Source organism: Falco cherrug, chromosome Z (assembly GCF_023634085.1).
Source record: "Falco cherrug isolate bFalChe1 chromosome Z, bFalChe1.pri, whole genome shotgun sequence".
Lineage (NCBI taxonomy): Eukaryota > Metazoa > Chordata > Aves > Falconiformes > Falconidae > Falco > Falco cherrug.
The window spans coordinates 53,245,126-53,266,853 of NC_073720.1; the positions used below are offsets into that span (position 1 = coordinate 53,245,126).

The 21,728-nt window shown below is 44.2% G+C and overlaps 1 protein-coding gene across 2 annotated transcripts; it reads left to right on the forward strand.

Annotated features, from left to right (window-relative positions):
* Nucleotides 1–3,066: 3,066 nt before the first annotated feature.
* LPL (lipoprotein lipase) lies at nt 3,067–20,192 on the forward strand. Of its 2 annotated transcripts, none has more exons than XM_055699262.1 (10): nt 3,067–3,334; nt 10,217–10,380; nt 10,516–10,695; nt 11,506–11,617; nt 12,778–13,011; nt 13,235–13,477; nt 14,596–14,716; nt 15,529–15,711; nt 16,887–16,991; nt 18,012–20,192. In XM_055699262.1, the coding sequence occupies exons 1-10, from the start codon at nt 3,253–3,255 to the stop codon at nt 18,055–18,057; spliced, it is 1,470 nt and encodes a 489-aa protein (XP_055555237.1). In that variant the 5' UTR covers nt 3,067–3,252; the 3' UTR covers nt 18,058–20,192. The 2 variants fall into 2 exon arrangements, with proteins under 2 accessions (XP_055555237.1, XP_055555238.1); XM_055699263.1 differs by having other exon boundaries at nt 10,220–10,380.
* The last annotated feature ends 1,536 nt before the right edge of the window (nt 20,193–21,728 follow it).

Here is a 21,728-nt window from a genome sequence, read left to right on the forward strand (position 1 = left end):
GGGAGGAAAAGAAAATTAAATATTTATAGGGGTAAACCCCCCCCAACCCCCTTTCTTACTTGTATTTCCTAGTCAGGAGGAGAGCAGAACATGGTTTTTGCTTGTTTTTTAAGCAGATACTTTTGTTGGAAGACCTCTCACCTGGGAAGACTTGTCATCCTCAGTTATCAATACTTTATGATGAATACAATTAAAGCAGCACAGAAATTTCAAAGATAGCGTTAGTCTCTCTCTCCTTCCCCTCCTCCCCCCTTTTGCCCTGTGTTTCAAGCTGTCTTCAGAGCATTGCTGTGGAAATGAAATTTTTGGGTTGATTCTCCTCTTGCTTGCTGTTGTGTGAGGCCAGTGAATGTGCTCAGGGTTTAGCACAGCCGCACCACGCAAGCAATGCTGCCCACATTGTGCTGGGTACACTGTGCTTGTTTTGACTTTAACCTTCCACATGGTCTGTGGGTGCAAGTACCAGTCTAGTTATGCAACTCCTGTCTCCATTCCTCAGCCTTCCCCCCACCCCCTGCCCCTTGTTAGACTTAATGTATTTTAGCTCACACTCTATTACCTTCCGCCCACTTCATAATCCCGTAGTACTATAAATCAGGCTCTGTTTTACAGATGGAGCTTTGCTTTCCCCTATAGGTTATGTATTTTACAGAGGAAACAAAACTCAAATCCAGTTAATGATTGCAATGAAGCACACTGAGTTGATGCCATGAAGCCGCTTCTTCATCTGATCATGATTAACTGCAAGGGACAGAAAGTTTTTAAATTTTGGAAAATGTCCTGTGTCAGGACTGGTGCAACAGCACATCATTTAGTGTTCAGGGACACATTCTGCCTTCATGAAGCCCCATGTATCTCAGATTATTCTGCAGCTGGGTTTACAACAGATTTAGGCAACTTGTTCAAGATCTGAGAAACTAGAATTACACACGCACACACACACACACTCACACAACACCATCTTTCATCACTTTAAAGTTTTAGTGTTTTGATTTTAACATTCTTTCTTTGGTTTAGGTAGAGACTTTGCATAACTCTTTCAGATTATGTCTTAAAATGAGGCTTGGGCATGAGAAGGAACAAAAAATGACTCAAACAGGCATTTTCAGTGTAACTGATTAGGTTTTATACTGAGTAGTTCGTAAATCTGCCTGGCCTTGCTATTGATGGGGTTTACCATCTCTATTGGAAATGAACCGAAAGGCTGATTATAGCCTGTGGATTCACAGAGGTTAGTAGGCCCCATCCAAGGCTGGCCAGTCAAGCATTATCACTACTCTTTCTACCTGCCTAGTCTGGTCCCATCAGCAGTTAAAGCTGTGCTAGTTGTCTTCCCACATCATACAGTAATATAAGTTTTTGCTGCAGTAGCCATGGATGTCGCTGTGTAAAACAGCAGTCTTCTTGCTCTGTTTTGCTCTGACTGGGTTAGTAGCATCACCTGTGATTAAGGTGGCCTGACAGCCTCCATTACAGCAGCTCCCTTTAAACTGTTCTTTTAATTTGCCAGATGTTGCCTGCAGAGACTGGAAATTGCTAGGAAGGATGTCTGAACCTAGATAGACCCAGGCTGATTTCTGGGGGGGAAATTACACTATAGGGTTTCAAGTAAATTAAATCAAGATGAAATGCATTGTTTAGGTCACACTTGGCGGGGGGGGGGGGGGGGGGGGGGGGGGAAGAAGACATGAGAAAATTCTTGCTATTGTTTTGATGACAGGGTCTTTAACACTGGTTAGAGGATATGCTCAATACTTAGCAACCTGCAGCACAAACCGTAAGGAAGGCTGGTCTCTCATCTTAGCCCCAGCCTCCTCACCACCTATCCCCTGCCTCTGACTCCCGTCTTCTCACACTGCCTCACCCGCTTCCTTAGCCACCCTCCCTGACCCTGTTGCCCTGGTTGGTTGCCTCAGTTGGGAAGAAAGTCTCAGCATGATCAGTTTGCACTCTCATTAAATTCTTCCAATGCCTTTTGGATATAAATAGGGACTGGCAGTGGAGGAACTTCAAGTTGAGTCCTGGGAGAGATGTGTTCTCACTTACAGATATTCTGGTCTTTTAATGGAATCCAACGTTGCAAAGGTGACCCAGTTCTCTTACTCTCAAGCAACCTCTTATTGAATAGCCTTGCTAATATGAACCATATATATTTTAGTCTCCAAAGGTGCCTGGTCAGAGGAGGATCAGTTACCCTCAAAGTGAATCCCATTTCCTTCATGTTGCAAAACCCAGTGAGTCCTCATTCCCTGTAACTGTCGTAAGCCTCTTTACGAAGCTGGGCCTCTGACAACACACTGCACACTGAAATGGAATCTGGTCTTGTTATTAATTTAGTATTTCTCTATTACATGTCCTTACATAACTGATCTTTTACCCAGTGGCCACCGATGCAAAGCTGTTTGCAAACCATACTGTTGAGAGGAAGGCAGAAAGAGCTGAAAAGCTCAAACTTTGCATTTCTCCAGAGTACAGATGCAGTCTCCAGTGAATTTACACTCCAAACTTGTATCCCCTTGAGTGCAGGCAAAACAAGACTTTGGCAACGGTTTTTCAAGGGAACAGCAGAAGGCTCCTTGCAGGCACCGAACTGGAAATGCAGTTAGCAGTTGGTTCCTGGTGCAAAAGCATGGATAAGATGGAAGATGTTATCTGGGGTGCAGGGGAGCTAGGTCACCAGCAGCCCGGAGGACCAAGGGGGAGGGCGGCGGGGCCATAACCCGGCTGGCCGGGCACAGCGCCGGGGGGAGAGGGCAGAGCTGAGGGAGATGCGGGTGGCCAGCGGGAGGCAGGCTCGAGGGCTCTGAGCCGAGGGGCCCATGGACACCGATGCCAGCTGCCCGAGCTCCTGGGTCTCGCCCGAGCCGGGCCCGGCCGTGGTTACCCCTGGGTGACGCCCTGCCGAGGGCCGCGCCGCACGCGGGCTGACCGGGACCGCGGCGCCCCCGCGGAGCAGCGCGGCCCCCCCGGCCAGCCCCGCCCCGCCGCGCGCGCCCAATAGGTGTGGGGGCTCATTTGCATATTTGCATATTGGCGGGGACATAAGGGCCCGTGGAGGGCGCGGCAGTGGCATTGGGTGGGTGGGTCGTCGTGCTAGCGCGGGCTGTTGCCAGAGTGGTTCATTGCCGTCGCGTTATTGTTTTGCGCTGCAGCAGTATTTTCTTTCTGACGCCCCCCCCCCCCCCTTTTTTTTTTTCCTTAATTTTATTTTACTTTTGCGCCGCGGCCGAGCGCAGGGCGAGGGAAGGCGCGATGGGGAGGAAGGCGTTTCTGGCTGCCGTCTGCCTCTGCCTGCGTTGGGCGGCTGCTGTGGGTGCGGCGGCCGCCGCCGGCGGTAAGTTCGCGGCCCGGCGGGGAGCATAGCGCGGACCGCGCAGGGCCCGCGGCGCGGCGGGGCTGCCGGGCACGCCTGTTGCGTTTGGTGGGGGGTGTGTGTAGGGGGAATGTCGCCGGCGTGGCGGGAAAGGGGGCGTTTGCAACTTGCAGGGCTCTCCCGGGGTGCTAGGGCTGCCGCGGGACCTGGGTGGCGTGAGCTGTCCTCGGAAGGCGCGGGGAGAGCGATGCTGGGGGGACCTGTATTCTGTTAGGACAGAGCTGGAGCCGATTCCCTACCGGGATCGAAGGCACAAGCTGCCGGGCTGATGGCACAGGCTGTGGAGTTTTGGGATGTGTTTTCTTCCCCAGGTGCAAGGTGGCTTCCAAGTGTCCCTTGCCGCAGGTGGACTGGCACGGCGGTGGCAGCACGGTAGCGTCCTTCGGCTTACCGCAGGGCTAGGACCCTCTGTTCTGCATGGCACCCGCCCCATCCCATGGGAGTCCTGCATCCCAGCTTCCAACGGTCCTTGGTCTGAATTGTCAGAGGCAAGGCTGAGTTTCGTCAGTGTCATGATGATGTGTTTGGGCTGTAGATAATGCCTTTAATGCAGAAGAATTCACTGAGGGAAAAGTAGACAGAGGGGTGTACTCTCACAGTGTCTGTATATATACATGTGATTGTACTTGCACATAACCTGTTGTACCTGTGTTTGTGCATAGCCACCCTCCAGGCTAGAAGAAGTGGACCAGGTGTGAATGTTGTACCTGTGTTTGTGCATAGCCACCCTCCAGGGTAGAAGAAGTGGACCAGGTGTGAATGTTGACTACTAGATGTTCACTAATGCTCTCTTGGTTCATCACAACATGACTGGAGCTTTAATAAGCAAAGACAGTAGTTCTAGGAAGCCACTACTCCTCAAACTTAGGCTAGCAGTGCCCTATCACAGCCTTACTTTCTTACACTAATCTCTCACGATTGTCCTTAAAAGTCTACAGCCTTAGAAGAAAATGTGGCTGTAGCTCTTAGAGCTACTGTGTGGTACTAAAATGGAATGTGGAAACTGCTGTTTTTTTCACTGCAGATGCCTTTGTTACTTCCTTTGTGTACAAGGAAGCTGAAGGGAAGTGTTCAAAAGTAAGCGGATGGGGTGCTAGGGCACAGCCAAAGAATGTATTCTTTCTTTGAATCCAATCTTATGCCATCATGGCAATCAAAAGCAGTTTTCATCAAAGTATTGAAGTTTCATACAGTAAAATAACTATCTTCCCAGAAGAAGCTTTCATCTCTGTAGGAAGTGATTTTCTACAGACTTACTAATGATTCCATTATTTCTCCCTAGGAACAGGTTATATGAAAACAGGTTGTGCGACCATCCTAAAGCTGTCCAAGCCTTCAGTCCCACACTGTCTTGCACACCACCGTGAAAAGATGTTTTGAAATCATGGAAAATTCATGATCCAGTCCGCCAGGAATCCAGAGTATTTAACAAACAACACGGGCAGAGATATTCTAGGTGGAGGGAGCACTGGTGTTCCAGGAAAAGATAAAAACATTACTAGGAATACATTCTGATCTCTATTTCTGCCAGTGTAAATCCACAATTGGGAGTTACAGCAGAGTTAAACTCTTGTGTGATGTTAGCTGCTGACTTTTGCTATGGTGGTGTTTGGGATAGACCTACCAGGGCAGCTGTGGCATGGCCTTTCCAGAAAAAATGCATTTCTTAGAAGGCTTAGAGGTGAGGCTGTCAGGCATCAAAACTGTGCTAGAGAATAACATGAGCACTAGCACACCTAAAAGTTTGCTGGAATGTCTCCTGTGCAGGAAGTACTTGCTTGGTACAGCTTTCTCAGGCATCTTTTCCTCTATATTACTGCAAAGGGTGACTGATTGCATTTTATTGTCTTGGGCTAATTCCGGATATCCCAGAGGGACTGATGGATGGCAAGAGCTCTGCTGGATTGAGTTACAAGCCTCCCAGCTGCAGCTGAGTAAGGGTTTATTTGACAGGGAGTGCCTTAGAGAGGGGTGAGCACTTGTGTGCACAGTGCAAGAACAGCAGTTTGCCCTTGTTTTGCCAGCTGCAGGACTTGGGAGAAGCTGCTCAGCATCTCAGCTTGGGCCCAGATGCTTTTCAGAAGTGTTGCTCTTTCTGTTGACTCTGCCTGGGAAGTAAAGGAGAAGGTACTCTCAGGGCTCTGCCATTAAGGAATACATAAATAAACTTGAAGTTGTAATTTCTTTACAGTAACCTGACTTGTGGGGTAGATTTCATGGGCTTGCAACACATAGTACACTGTCTGTTTTTCAACTTATAGTGTAGATCAAATGAAATGATAATAATTTCTATAATACAACCCCTTTATTTCATCTGACCACCAGTTTGCTTCAGAACTCGTTTAGGAATTCAGTGTGAGTGATGATCCTAATGTTGGTCATCAGCTGAGGGAAGAGTTACTCCCGTTAACTCCAGCTGGTTATTTAAATGTTTGATGTTATGTGCAGATGCTGGCTCCAGTGCATATTTGTGTGTGTGCATTTCAGTGTGGGCTTGAGTTTACACGGTCTAGCTGTATAATTTCTAATGATCTTTGCACTTAGCTAACAGTATCTCCATTTCTGTGTACATAATGCTAGGAAACTGTTGTTTATCAAAGATTACCTTTTCCAAAACCATAGTCAGGTGCGCTGATTCTGGCAAACGCATTGTTACTATTACTGGCATCCTGTATCTGATGTGGGCAGTTTAACTTTTGATTTATATTCCAGATGCTGTTACTTCCTCAATACTCACATTCTCCACCCAGCTGACCAGTGATAAACAGTTTTCTTCACCAAAATCAGTTGCCAGGTTGCCTTGAGCTTCCATGAAGCAGCCTTGAAGCTGAGTTCTCTTAATTAGTATGTAAACTTGTATTTGTACTGTGTCAGAATGGTTAAAGGTAGTGGGATGCTTGCAAAATCGATAGGAGTCCCTAACTGAATGGAGTTCTACAAATTGTAAGTCCAAAGTGTCACAAGGTTTGAACAGGAAAATGAAACTACTAATTTTTCCCAGTTTCTAAGCTTTTTTTCTTGTGCTTCTTGGGAGTTCTAAGATACTTGGTATTGCTTGACATACAGGACAAAGTCTTTAAAATACGAAAGCTAAGATTATTGAAGTGGAGGTGTAAGAAAAGGATCAGAAATTTTGCAAGGCGTGACCAAATGATGGGAGTTTGTAGGCTCTTAGAAAAGACAACTCTGACCTGAAATTGGTGGTTTCATTCTTAATTCCACTCGCTCTTCAGTTCCCTGAATAAACCCTTTGTTGGTCACCTTGTTAACTGCAAGCACGTGGCAGTGGCCAGAAAACTTTTGTAGCAGGTCCTTGTATGGGTAAAGTTTCTGCAATATGGAACACGTGCCTTTATACATCTGCTGAACTAAGCCTGGGAAAATGTGGTTTTTAGCAAAAGCATGGATTTTTTTGTCTATGCATTTTTATCTCCAGGTCTGTTTCTCTTCAAGGCCTTGTTTAGAAATGCATTCTATGCATTAGTGTTCAGACTTTAATTCTTGTCACTAAAAACTATTCCAGTGTCTCAGTAATGATGCATATAGATTTATCTAATTTCTATATCTACGTTATGTAAAACCTGATGCAAATTCAGGTAAACTTCCATCCACCTTTCAGAAGCATGCTGAAGACTCCCCATTTCTGGGTTCTCCCTGGTTTAATTAATTTCGGTTAAAACATGTTGTAACTAACCAGTGGTGAATCTGTACATTGACTGCATTTCTTTGGCTTTGTGTAAGGCTGTGAGAATGAGACCCAATAGTGTGTCTAGCTCAGCTAGAGCATGATTCAAGGAGATCTCTCACTTCATGAGGAAAAGGTCTGTGACAAAGGTCTGGTTCTGAATAATTTTTTTAAATAGACCAAGGTACTTCATGAGGTACAAGAGTAGAAGTGGGAAATGCTGGTTTTCTGAAGTGATATGTTTTGTAGTGTTTCTGCTGCAGTTTAAAGCATGATACATACAGATGTCCATATGTGTGGAAAATGTGATCTACAGAAGGTGGGAAATGATGTGGCACTGCAGCTTGTGTGTAGCACAACCTGAGGTGTAGACAAGTTATCTTATGCTCTAAGTCATACAGAATCTGCGAAGCCAAACTCTGGAAAATTTTGGGGATAGCTTCTGAATGAGTGTATCATTAATAAGTAGGTAACAAATCCTACCCCACACACTTCCCTCATCCAGAGGGTATCTTGCTGATGAAAATTGAGCATATGTGGACACTGGACTAGGCAATACTTTGTGTGACTGTAAATATGCTAATAATAATTTATTCTGACTTTTTCTCGTATAACATAACTAAATGAGCAGAGTGGCCTCCTGCCATTTCTCAAACTCCTGGGCTGTTGCTCTGCAGCTGCTTGTTTCCTGGTGGTGACTGCATCTGAGGGCTCCGATGTCTTCAAATCCCACCCAAAAATTTTTAGGCACAAATATTTGAGAAGCACTGTGCACATCTTCAGTGTTAGGTGCCACTGTATTGCAACTTTTCTAAGTGCACCTTTAAGTGCGGTGCACTTAAAATTATAAATTTAATTTATTGCAAGCTTATTTCCAAAAGCAATGCAGGCTGAACTTACATGCAAATTCTAGCATGTGTTTGTAATTGAAAACACACTGCAAGACAGGGTATCCGTTTCATTCAGATTTTGGCTGATTATCAGATAGGTTTAATTCAGAAAGGAAATGATATCCAAGTATGAAAGGAAGCACTATTAACTTGTGAGCAGGTGGACTATTCTTGTTAGCCTTCCTGTGCGGGGCGGGAATGATCATAATTGGAAGTCCTTGCATTGTATGCCTTGCCGCTGAAAGTTGTTCCTGGTCCTGTCAAGGTTTTACTAACTCACTGCTGAGTGAAAAGTTACAGTTGGTACCTAACCAGTTGGCCTTTGGGATGTTTTCTGGCTTAGAAGTAAACAGTGAAAGAGTAAAGATTTGTTCCAGAAAGAGTTTTTGTGTGGTCTCTGTGAGAAAATGATGTTTTGAGTGTAAAAATACAAGAAAGGGGCAGCTTCTGAGAAAGATCAGCATTTGGTTAGTTTGGTAGATTTTGGTTTCAGTAGGTAAAGTCTTATATTCACCATTATGTGAATGAACTTTATCCCCTTCTTTAGGGGGAAGGGGGCCGTCAGTGTAGTTATCCAGGTTTAGCTAGCTAACCAGCCTAGTGCAGTCAAGGTCAAAACCTAAAGCTGAGCACTGCCTCTGTTCAGCCAGCGGTTCTTGTTACCTGCCTGCATGTGCCTTGCTTTCAGCAGGTGAGAAGCCCTGATGAGCTTGGGCAAAGTTAAGCTGTTGATTTCGGATGTCGGCAGTCTCTCTGAGGCTTGCATGTGAGCCTTTGTTGCCAGCCTGTTTCACATCTCATGGAAGAGGTTAGACTCTGGTTTCTGTGGCCCCTCAGGCACAGCAGGAACCTCCCAGATTTTATACAGCTACCTGAGGGCAAAGTGAGGTTGAGCCTGAGTCAGTGTCCTGCTGAGTATGGTAGCTTGAATGAGAAGACCAGGAAAAATAAGTTTTAGGGGGGAAAAAAAAGTTCATTATATTTGTTGCCTCTGGGTGATGCAGCACAACTTTATGGAGAAATACAAATCTACCAGTTATCATAGAAAACTTGTTCAGCAACGGGCAAAAGAAAAGGAGTGGAAATCTCTTTTGCATGTCATCAGGTCCTCCTCACTGTGTCCCTTTGCATTCCCTACAGTGGCTTGGAGCCATTCATTAATGTGCGTTTAGGAGTTTGTGAAAGCTTCGTAGTCATGATGCCAGGAAACAACACTGAAGAAAGCAGAGTTGGTCTGATTTCAGCTGCACTTGGAAAACAGGCAATCAATATTTGCTGAATGCAAGTTGCCAAAGTAAGGCTTGGTTTTCAAAAAGCATTGAAGTTTTAAGTCCACAGTTAATTACAGGGTCTGTTGGATATAGAGGTAATTAAGTGTTGAATCAGATGTAAAAAGAGGAGGTATTTAAGTTTCTTTCCAGACAAAGGAAATGGTAAGCATGAAGCCTTGGCAGGAACAAAAGGAAAATTTTTGTTTTGAAGATGGAGAGAGTTCTCCAAGTGATCTTTTCAGGCCATCACATGCTTTATTACCACCAGTACATGATCTTCCCCAGCCCCTGGATTCAAAACAGGCTGAGGAAGATTTTTTTTTTCTGCAGTGTTGCTTATCAGATGGTCTGAAAAAATACTGCCTTCAAAATACAGGCTTGTGCTTTGCTAGTGCAGTTTCCATAATGGGTGTCTGATGTTCTCACTTGCTGTTTGTTGGTGAAAAGTTAAAACTAGCATTTTGTAAAACAGTGGTGAGTTTGCAGCTCTTATTTTTAATCCACTGCAACTACTGTGTACTATAAAGAGCCGCCTTTGGCAGTGATTATTGGTGTTGTGGAAGATGCACCACAGAAATATGTAATAGTATGGTAGGAACTTGCTGCTTTCCTGCATATACTGTCTATGACTGTCCTGAACTGTGGTAATTTCCTGTTTAATTGTATGTATATATCTATAAATATACCTGTTTATATTGGTTTCCTGTTAATAACATAATGGGGAAAATAGTGACTCCTAAAAGGAATTCATACCTCTCTGACAGCTGGCCAGATTCTCACTGCTTTAGCAGGATCTTGGAGGGCAAACGATTTTCACTCTTTGATTCCATCTTTGCATGGTGGCTGTTTTGTCACAAAAGGAGTGCTGTATGAAATGAAAAACACATGCCCCATTTCTTGGCCAATCCTGATACCTCTCCAACATTGTAGCTTCTGAACTGTTTGTCCTAATATTCCTAAAACACTGATGCACGTTTCCTGTGCTTTTTCATAGCAGAAGCCGAGACCAGTTTTGAGGGAATTGAGAGCAAGTTCTCCTTACGGACGCCTGCAGAGCCCGATGAGGATGTCTGCTACCTGGTTCCTGGGCAGGTGGACAGCCTGGCACAGTGCAACTTCAACCATACCAGTAAAACCTTTGTGGTGATCCATGGGTGGACGGTAAGAAGAAAGGGGAGGAATCTCCCTTTAACCACACTCCTGATAAACTATGCTGTGCTAGGTACATCAGCTAAGGTGTCTACACACCACGGATAATATTAAGACATCTTTTTTTAATTAAAAAAACCCCCACAGGTGACAGGAATGTATGAAAGTTGGGTCCCGAAGCTGGTGGATGCTCTGTACAAGAGAGAACCCGATTCAAACGTCATTGTGGTGGACTGGCTAATTCGAGCTCAGCAGCACTACCCAGTGTCCGCTGCATACACTAAGCTGGTGGGAAAGGATGTTGCTATGTTTATTGACTGGATGGAGGTAAGACATGTAGTCACATGTCTCACATTTTACATAATGATGTCGGAGACAAAACAGCAATGATGCAGCTGTGTTAACCATCTCCTATTGGGTAGATGGAATTAAGCTGTTGCAGACAGTGCTTTTGTTGGACTAGTAAAATCCCAGCTTTATTGTAATAGTTCTCTCTTAATGCAAGGAGGCCTCTTACAGTGCATTCCAGAAACTTCATCTTGTGGACTGTGGAGCCCTGTGAGTCCACAGTATTTCAGAAGGTTCTGCAACTATGAAAGACACAGCCCTATATATCAGGGGTCCTCAAACTACGGCTTGCGGGCCGGATACGGCCCCCCAGGGTCCTCAATCCGGCCCCCGGTATTTACAGACCCCCCTGCCCCCCCCACTGGGGGTTGGGGGGGGAACCAAGCAGCCACAGATGGCTGCCTGCCACTGCATCCGCGCCGGCCCCTGGTTAAAAAGTGTGAGGACCCTTGCCATATATTATGCAGCAGCCAGCCCTTGAGAAACAAAGTCTGCCCTGCCTTTGGGAAATACTTAGAACTGAAACTGGTGAGGAGGGGGTGGTGGAAAACCTTCAATATACACAGCCCTATGGTCTGTCCTTCATTTTGCATTCCTCTCTGCTTAGATTTTTTTTCTTAACTAACTCAAGTGACCTAGTATGCCATAAAATTGTGTTAATTGTATTTAGTGTTCCTTCTGTTATTTGTGGCTCAAAGAAATCCCAGTGTTTACAAAACATTTTCCTTTGTGTCTGCTAATGTTTTCCTATTTGACTTCAAACTTTAAATAAATTGCTCTCTTCTGCAGGAGCAATTCAATTATCCTCTCAACAATGTCCACTTGCTGGGGTACAGTCTAGGTGCACATGCTGCTGGGATTGCTGGGAGCCTGACCAAGAAGAAGGTGAACAGAATTACTGGTAAGAACACCTGTGGTTGTAGAGTGGAGAGTTCTGTCTCTTGCATGCTGAAATACTATGTTCCTCTGGAAAATCACTGGAATAACTTTGGCTTTTCAGCAGTGCCTAGGTTATCTGTTCATGCTTTATTAAATCAGCAGGGCTGGTATTTGTGTAGTAGAACTGGAAAAGGTTCAGAAGAGAACAGCAAAGGTGACGGGTGAGAAGCCTTGATCTGCTTCTGCACAAAGAATGAGTGAGTAGGCAGGGATTCATTGGCTGTGAAAAGTGACTATCTGGGGAAATGTAACTGAGACTGGCCAAATGTCCAAATCCCTGAATGGCTTGGGGAAGGACACAGTATCTCTTGCAGCATGAGAACTTCAGGTGGTTGTCTTCAACCCAGGCAGTCATCCCTTGCAGCTGATGGGAGCTGTTTCAAAAAGAACAGGAGGTAGATCCTCCTGCAGAACTCATTGCTGTGGGACCTTTACCATGTGGTCAGGTACTCACAGTAAAGAGGGAGGCAGCTCAGACTGGGTGAGGCTAACCAGGGGTGGGCAGCCCAGGTGCCTAACCCTGGCTGAGGACTGCAGAAAAGACATGTCCCTTCAGCTTTGCCCTCAGCCATCTCTCAAGCTCTTGTCTGGCTCCAAGAGAGAGTACTCTATCACTGGCAGAGTAGTTCTGGCTGTTTTTGATGTCAGTGTTGCTGCAGCTTGACAGTTCACCATAATAATCCCCTCCCCCTTAGGCATGTAGACAGTGAAGCTCTTGTTTGTTTCCCACCTGTTCCCCTAGCAGGGAGTTAGCAGCAAGACATTTTCCACACTTCAGATAGAAATTTTGCAATTCTTGACAAGAGAGGAAGACACTTAGAAAATATTTAGTACCTTGTTTCTTCTTTCCACTGTAAATGTTACAGCTGTGAGGAAGCTAGCTCTGCTTCTTTACATGTTTACATACACCTCATTTTTTAAACCGTGACAGCTTTTCAAGGTAGTGTATTTGATTCTCCTGTACACATGAATGCTACTAGAAATGATCCCACTGTAATGCCTGCAGTGACACCAACACCATCTGCAATACTGCAGCCCAATGTGGTAGCTGTTTGGCATTTGTGATCAGTGTCTTTGGCAGATAGTAATCTTAAGTTTTTCTTTGTGGTTTGCCCCATAAAGGGCTGGATCCAGCTGGTCCTACCTTTGAATATGCCGATGCCCTCATCCGCCTCTCACCAGATGATGCTGACTTTGTAGATGTTCTACACACTTACACTCGAGGCTCTCCAGACCGCAGCATTGGGATCCAGAAGCCTGTTGGACACATTGATATTTATCCTAATGGTGGAGGTTTCCAGCCAGGTTGCAACTTAGGAGAAGCACTCCGTCTGATCGCTGAAAAAGGCTTTGCAGGTGAGACTGCTGTGCAATAGTGTAACATCCAAAGGGAGATCTTCAATAGTCTGCAGGCTTCCTGCAAGCAATGATCTCTGAGAGGCACAGGAACTCGATCTTTTAAGTGTTTTTAAAGTCATCCTATGAAGTCCAGCTCTGGCATAGTGGATTGTGCCTGCTTAGGGATTTATATCATTATATGCATGTGTGTATAAATATTACACATTTTCATTTTTTCAAGATGTGGACCAGCTGGTAAAATGCTCCCATGAACGATCCATCCACCTTTTCATTGACTCCCTCCTCTATGAAGAAAAGCCCAGCATGGCCTACCGCTGCAACACAAAGGAGGCCTTTGAGAAGGGTCTCTGCCTCAGCTGTCGGAAGAACCGCTGCAATAATTTGGGTTACAAGGTCAACAGAGTGAGAACAAAGAGAAACACCAAAATGTACTTGAAGACCCGTGCTCAGATGCCTTATAAAGGTAGGTCCTGCTTGCTTACTGGTGAGCAAGGCTGGTACTTTTTTGCTTAGTTGTGTGTCAGGATGGGTGTGTGCTGCAGGTGACAATATTGCTGCTTTGGTGCCTATGGTGAGCAGGGGTGAAGCTTGCCTGCAGTTTGGTGTGAAGCACCATCACAGAAGAACTAGCGTCATCTTACTCACAGTAAGACAGAGGTAAGAGGATAGAATAAAGGGTGATGTCTGTAACAAGTTTCTAAGTAGCAAAATTAAGATTTGCTCCGCAGCCTGGCTTCTTGGAACAACTAAGTCTTGAAATTTTTTTCAGTATTTTTCAACCAAATGATTTTTATTTTCCTGCTGCTGGGGAAATAGCAGAGCTCAGCCTGATGAGCCACAGCTTTAAAGATGTGCAACCATCAGACTTAGCTTTTTGTAGTACCCTTGCCAGGGGGGCACCAGCCCATGTTAAAATATCACAGCACTTTTGATTCCTGTTGCCACGGTGGTAGGTCTGAGAAGGATGCTGCCTGAAAGAACTGGAAGGCTTTGAGCTAGGGAAATAGCTTCTGAGTTGGATTTTACTACTTTTAAAGCTAGGCAGGAAAAAAATAACTGTACCACATGGTATGGTCATCGCATGCATTGTGTCATAGACCAGAATCAGAGGGCATATTCCTGCAGTGTTAGAACAGCTGCAAGTCTAGAGATTTGTTGGCGTTTGGTGCTTAATCTGCAAGTGTCAGTGGGTTGAATTTTTTTTTCGCTAAGGCTCCTGTATGAGGAGGACAGAACTCATTTGTTTCAAGTCAAGGACAGCAAGTCTTACACATTTATAACAGGTTTGAAGGTGATACTGCAGACTCTGGGGTTATAATAGTGGCAGTCCACTTAAATGCAGACTTCAGTTGCAAGAACTGCAAAGGTGTTTTTTAACTGTGATTGCCTTGCATCCTAATCTTTACCTCTTCACGTAGATAATGTCCTAGGTACCTGCAGGGAGCTAAACTCCTCAGTTTAGTGATGTTGGCATAGTCTAGCCTAGGTTTACACGGGGGTTTTTACGTGGCTTTGTCACCAGCAGTCTCTTCAGAGGTTGATTTTTTTCCTAATGGCCTTCTTTCTTTTGTGTTCTTCCAGTCTTTCATTACCAGGTCAAGATCCATTTCTTTGGAAAGACTAATACGACCAAGACAAACCAGCCATTCCTGATCTCTCTCTATGGCACTCTAGATGAGAGTGAGAACATTGCTTTCACACTGTGAGTAGCTACAGAAACAACTACAACGCACTGTTGAGTCTGCCTAAATTTCTTACAGCCCCAGCTGAAAAACTTGCTCTAGCTTACAGGGTCCCAGAATGTGCCCTTGTCCTTGATCAAGGGAGTGTATCCACTGCTAAAGCTAATGATCTAAGCTCTATAGGAGCTGTTCTTGATCAGAGATCTGAAATATAGAAATGTGAATTCTGACATGTGGTTCAGCCTAATAAGATTTTTATCTGATGTGGCACATTTCTTGTTTCTTTTGCTTTTCACTGTCTTTAAGCCATGTTCCAGCTGAACATGGCTGAGTTAAGCTTCTGAAAAGCAGACTGTAACCTGTAGTTGTTGTCTGGGTCTGAAGGCATCAAGTGCAGAAGCAAAGGGAGATGTGAGATCTGCTTCCACAGCTCTGCAAATAAGTAGAACTCTGCTTGCATCCCTGCACATGGGCTGGCAGGGAATGGGGCTGGAAAGCACCAAAGTCTGTCTTCTACTCTGAGGAACCTAAGTTGTTCTGGCTAGTGCTTGTCTGGCTTCTCTGAGAGCCATGAGTGCTCGAAAAGACACCGCTTGCATGGCAGTCTGTCCCAGGATTTTTACCAGCCTTTCTGTGGAAAGCTTTCCTTGTGCCTGTACAAAAGCTCAAGGTGGTTTTTTACCCCTTATTCCATCCATCAGAACTATGTGGAAGGTTGCTTCCTTCTTCTCTGAAGTGCATGAAGTCTTGGTTCTGTTTTGCCTTAATTTTCTTTCTGTCCAACAGTTTCCATTTTTTTGTTGTTTTTTTTTCCTTATTCCCCTCCCCGCAGGCCTGAAGTCTCCTCAAACAAGACCTTCTCCTTCCTGATTTACACAGAGGTGGACATTGGTGACCTGCTTATGCTGAAACTGCAGTGGGAGAAAGACACTTTCTTCAGCTGGTCAGACTGGTGGACTCCTTTTACATTTGACATCCAGAGAGTCAGAGTGAAATCAGGAGAAACTCAGAAAAAGTAATTTTGATTGTTATAAGCTGTATTGGTTATAATTGACAGTGTTTCCTGATTCCTGGTAGCTTGCAGGGCAGGACAAAGCACAGAAAGCAGTTATAAATGGGTGCAGCACTGATAATAAGGGCTCCAGTGGCACCAAACCAGCATTTTTATGTCAGCCAGGTTCAGTTACTTGCTTTCACTGGGATCTGCAATCTGTAGTTTTACTCCCACAGAACTAATTTGCATGCCACTGTTTCATATGCCTCAGGGTAGTTACAATATGCAGGAGAGGATCTCCATGAACCAGCATCTCTGATTGTATTTGCAGTTACTCTCTTCCTTTCTCTTGCTGAGCATTTACATAGGTTTTCTTGTGAAGAGTATGCTTAAAAGGAGATTTTTAGAAAGCCTTCCAAAAGTGCATTTGCACAAGAAATCATGGCTTTGTTAAGCTGGATTTTTCTTGGGGTTTGAATACCTGAATGGTGGGTAAAAACTGAAATACATGACTGTTGCAGGACATTGCTAAAGCATGAATGTTAAAACAGCAAAATCTGAACAGAACTGCTTTGACCCAAATTTTTTTAAATACTTATGTGCACTAGATGTAAGATCTGTTAGAAAAATGGACCTGGAACAGGGTATGCATGTCCTGTGTACAGTATTGTGAATAACATGTTCCTCCCTTGAATAAACAAGGCAGTCACTTGATCAAAGAACAGTTATCAGAGCTGAACAAATATAGGGGTGGGGAAAGTACTGATAAATAGAAAAGTGACTGCTCAGGTTTGCTGGAATTGGCAACCTGTTTTGTTTGCAAACATTTGAGGGAGTAAGGGTTTCTTCCAAGATCACTCACCTGACAAAAGTCACACAAGGACTTGTGTAAATAAAGATCCAGAGACTTTGAGATGGAGTTGCTGCTCCCTTAGCCACAAGAAGATTTTACGCAAAGTACCAGCAAAAGTTACGGCTGCAGTTTGAGGTCCACGCATAATGCGTTCACCAGTTTTTCTTGCTCAGTGTTTCTTTTGTCACAAAATTCTTTTAAAAATAACTTTCTCACAGGCTTGTGAGGTAGTAGTGCCCCACATGGCAAAGTATAAAGACTGCTTCCAAGCACCAGTCCTGTCCCTGCAGTTAAAAAGAGACATCTGGCTCAGCCATATGATTGTGCAATATTTATTCCACAGGGTGGTGTTCTGTTCTCGAGATGGAACCTCACATCTCAGTAAGGGAGAAGAAGCAGCAATATTCGTGAAATGCTTGGAGCAGCCCATCAACAAGAAGAGAGAAGGGTATGAGTGATCACTGTTATTTTTGGGTTTGGGGGAAACTTGAGTGGTAGCAGGAGGATCTAGAAAAACTTCCTGATTTAGTTGACTTGGGCAGTAGTCCTCTCAAGGCTTCAGAAGAATCACATCACAGCTCAGACTAACCTGAGGTTTGCTTGTGGCTGCTGTGGCAGCTTAAATCACCGCCCCCCTCCCCCTCCCCTCCCCCCCCCCCCTTTGGTTATCCGCTAACCATCTCCTTGTGTGGTTGTTAGCATGTCTGAAAAGCAAGTACTGGTCATTGCCTCTCACATTCATATGGTGGCCAAGTACAAATGACCGTTGGAGGGTTTACAGGCCAGGCACTAACAAAAAGAGGAAAGTGTGCCTCTGTCTAAAGAAGCCCTACATTTACCCTTAATTGAGGAACATTTGAACACCCATACTGAGTCAGTCCAGAGCCCACTCTCCCTCACTGGCCAGCAGCAGATTCAGATGCCAGTACAGAAGCTGAGCAAGCATACACAGGTGTGCTCTTGGTGCGCGCTGCTTTCTGCTGGCAGCTGTCAGGCGAGTGACTTTCTGAGATTTGCATCTCTGACTTGGACTGGAGATTGTTTAAAAGCCTTTGATGTACTTCAATTTTTTAATCAATGATTTTTCTGACCCAGAGTAAACTTTAAAATGTGGGGCCAGCTTTATTTGGACTTTATCCACTAAAGTTTGAGCTGGGGAAGTGTTTATATTTATTTTAGTGCAATTGCTGTGTGTGAAAGGTCTCATGGGGACGCTTCTAAACAGAGATCTAGTTATGGATAAAAAGGCATGTGTGTAGACCTTCACTCCAGGACAATGACCTGGGGAGGCCTTGAGAGCTCTGTGTGTATCTGATATGTAAAATCAAGCAGCAGCCAGGAGAAGTCCAATCACAAAACTTGTTTCCCTGTTAAGTAGTATTTTTTTAATCCTAAGTTTCAAAGATAAGACAAGAAGGAATAAGTATTTTACATCTTCTTCCTCAACTTATCTGTCTTTTCCCCACAGAGCCAAGAAAGCCTCTAAAGAAAATTCTGCTCATGAATCTGCTTAAGTGACAAGAATGAAGATTTTCCACAATGGGGAGGAAGAGAGTCTGTTCGTCCCCATGGACTGGATGTTCAGAACCAAATATATAGAAATATTTATCCACTGCTGGCTTTTTTTGCCTGCTATTCCTAGCTATCTTAAGAGACTTCTTGCAAGGAAGCCTCAGCATACAGAGTTACTAACCATAAAGATACATTATCTACATAGTTAACAAGAAACCCACAAAACAACTTGCCAAAGGCTTGAGTGCTGGAAAGGAATAAGTAATTTTGCTTAATCATGGTGCCTTGTGACAAGGTTTCTTGACATAAGATGTTCTATAGCAATTTTCTAGTATTTATTGCAAAGAAGCAAAACCAAACCTGGCTTTTCTTTCTTTTCAGAAGTCTTCTGAAATGGGACAAGTTGTTTTTTGGCTTGGCTAGCTGAATTTTCAGACAGTTCAGTGGCTAGACTTCACTGTCTTGTGTGTTTGGCAAATGAGTAGGTTTCTCATCAAAAACCACCTTTGTATTACCAGAAGGTGTTAGGCACTGCACTGACTTGATATGGGGATGAATTTTCTAGTTTGTGGTTATGAATGTGTTTTACTGGGGGTAGATGCCAGTGCCGCTTAGCAGTAGGTATGATCTGTTAAGCTATATACTTCTATGCAGCTGAGTCTGGAATACGTAGCAGTTGTAGGAGAAGACAGCAATACCAGTGTCCTGTGCAGGCATTCAATTTTTCATCTGTGCTTTCATTCCTTGAAAATGAAAATATCTAGCCTCTAACACTGTGAATAAGGAGCTGCAAAGAAAATTGAGCTATCCGAAACTGCAGGAAACAGATTTTTATTTTTATTTTTTTAAAAAAATTTTCTCCACTACTTGCTTGCATCCCATGTGCCAAAACTGTGACAGTTTCTCTGCTCTTTGACACCAAATGTCAGTCATGCAGCTGAGTGGCTGCTGTATGCAGTCTTCAGTGCAAGTGAAACTGCTTGACAGGTGACAAGCATGCTCATGCTTCCTTATGCGGGAATTGTGACTGCCAGTGACCCACCTTGGTTTGGTGCCTGACTGTGATACAGTGCTAGTTCCTAGGAGCTGCTTAGTTTTCTGACATGAGGTAGAATTCAGCAAGGAGCAGGAGCTGTGACAGTTAAAAGGAGCCTGATTGTGTGATGCACAAGAATGAATGCTTTGAAAAACACTTGAATTAGACATCCTGCAAGTTGCCAAAAATGGGTATCTTGAAGGCATTCTGCATTCCCTTTAACACGTAATTTTTTCTAGTGCTCTGAAAGGTTCAGTAGCCCTGTTTTTAGCTTTCTAGAAGATAAACAAAGTACTGGGGAGGCAGAAGGTCTTCAAGGTAGACACTTGGAGAACTGCAGCGTGAGCAATTGATGCTGGCTTTTGTAGTCTTTTCCTGCATGTGCAAGACAGTGTGGAGGTGGTGATTTCTCCAATGTCATTCGATCTTGCAAGGAAAACCAACGTGTATGCATTTATATGCACGGTTTGGTTTTTTTTTCCCAGCCATGGCTGCTAGTGTATTTGGGGATAAAAGTCTGAAACAGTGCAATATGTTGGGATATTAATAACTCTGAAATTGCTCACATTTGATTTCCTAACCCTTAAACTATAGCAGAGATGTGATGAGTCACTGAGGGTGGGGTTGAGTATTGAGCCACTGCATTTGAGACCTCTAAAAATAAATACAATGATATATTCCCTATAGACTTCACATTTTGTTGCAATTTTCTCTTAAGAGTTACTTTTTTTTGGAAATGAGGTGTCTGAACAGATGTGCTCTTAATACAGGATCAAATACAAACACATACAGAACGTGGATACAAAGTAGTGAAGGGTCTTGTACATGAGGACACATGATTTGGCTTTGGATGTTATTTATTAGCTGTAAATAAGATATTTATGTGTGTAAAGGTAGTTTGTATATATTGCTAAAGTTGCTGACAGTCAGCACATTAGTACAGTTGTGTGGTATTAATCCTGTATATAGCTTTCAGAGAGATTATTATCAACAAACCACTTACACTGCATTATTTCCTATGTGGTTAATACTTTTTTTAAAGAAGCTCCTCAGTTTTGTACAGAATGGAAACCTATGGTTTTAATAAAATTCTCAAACTGATGCCAAAGTCAGTAGTTTACTTTTGATGAAACAATCTGCTCTATATCTTTTATGTGAAGGCCACAGCCATTTACTTGGAGTCTGGGGTAAAAAGATGGGGTAGTTCTGATTTTATTTTTTTTTTTTAAACAATGTGTGATTTTGGGGGTTTTTTTCTTCCCATTTCCTTTTGGGAAATGCAAAATCCACTTATCAAAATGTAAAGGAATCACTGTGTCAGCAAGTATCCCTATCACAAGAGAAGTAGCTGAGTAGCTGGTCACCTGCAGTTTGTGGTTTTAGTTTCATGCTCTTTTAAGAACAGCCCTTACTTTGCAAGGCTCATTTCCTCTTTTTTTGTCAAATGTCAGAACACTACCAAAAATAAAGATGTTATGACCCTGTGGGTACAGGAGGCAAACACCAAACACCAGTCCTTCACCACCACTACTGCTGAAGACGGTAACAGTGAAAAACCCACTTTGATCCACATGTGAGCACAGCTGAGCTCAAAAGTTGTTGTCACCAGAACAGTTTGCTCTGTGTAATACGTAGCAAGGCTCTACTAAGACCCTTGGCAGGGGAGTGCCAGAATTAAGAAGAGTTGTGACATGGATGTGAGGGACAATGTTAGAGGAGTATTTAGAGCATCTCTGAGCGGCCTTGGGACTTCTTCCCAACTTTTTCCAACACCCTGTCGTGTAGCTCTTTCACAGGAAGCAGAGCTTCACTCCTTGTGGAATCAGAGGGGATGTATGCAATAGAAACCCCAATGGGCACAAAGGCAAAGGATGAATGGAGGGAGAGGGATGAAAGAGGGAAGGGGAGGGAGCTGGGGGGTCACCTGGGGGAATGAATGGGAGAGGGGAAAGTGGGAAGAATCCAGACTGCAGAGAGGGAGTGCATGGAAATGCTGGCAGCAGGTGTTCTGAGGGTTCTGCTGCTTTCCCTGTGTTAGTAGCTGGGTTGGGTGCCTGGAAGGACTCCTACATTTGTACAAGATAAGGCCTGTGACCACATCTCTGGAAAGCACCGTGGTATTAGTACTCTTTTAAAGCCACAACAATCTCGCTACGCTAAAAACATTATGAGGTAAAAGAGAACTATTTTTTTGGTGCAGGGACTAGAACCCAGGTCTCCCCTGCGAGCCTTCAGAGCCGTGCTGGCCCTGTTACTCTCGCATCTTGCTCTGCAGTGCACAGCCACATCAAGAAGGGTGATGATCCCTGCTCACCCTGCCAGCTGTCTCCAGAGAAGGCTATGGAGGAGACAGGCTGTCCCATGGCTAACCAATGGCTTGAACAGGCAGAAAAAGCCATTCTTAGCTAGAAAGAAAGGGCGAAGAAAACAATTTCAGCCAACGTACCTGCAAGGCAAGGAAGTCCTGACTTAAGTACCTAGTGCCTAGATTTTTTGCCTGCATATTTCATTCTGAGAAATTGTTTAGACCAGCAACGAATGTGCTGTCTGTAGGTGTCTCCATACTCAGTTAGCAGTTTGTTAGTTAGATGGTTTGACTGCCTTGCTGAGGGAGAGCATTCTTCATAGAAGCCTGAA

What these genes read in the sequence shown, in the direction of transcription:
- LPL (XM_055699262.1), top strand. Translation starts at nt 3,253, where the DNA reads ATGGGGAGGAAGGCGTTTCTGGCTGCCGTCTGCCTCTGCCTGCGTTGG. An exon ending in TGGTGATCCATGGGTGGACG is followed by an intron (nt 10,381 to 10,515) that starts GTAAGAAGAAAG and finishes AAACCCCCACAG; the next exon opens with GTGACAGGAATGTATGAAAG. An exon ending in TGTTTATTGACTGGATGGAG is followed by an intron (nt 10,696 to 11,505) that starts GTAAGACATGTA and finishes TCTCTTCTGCAG; the next exon opens with GAGCAATTCAATTATCCTCT.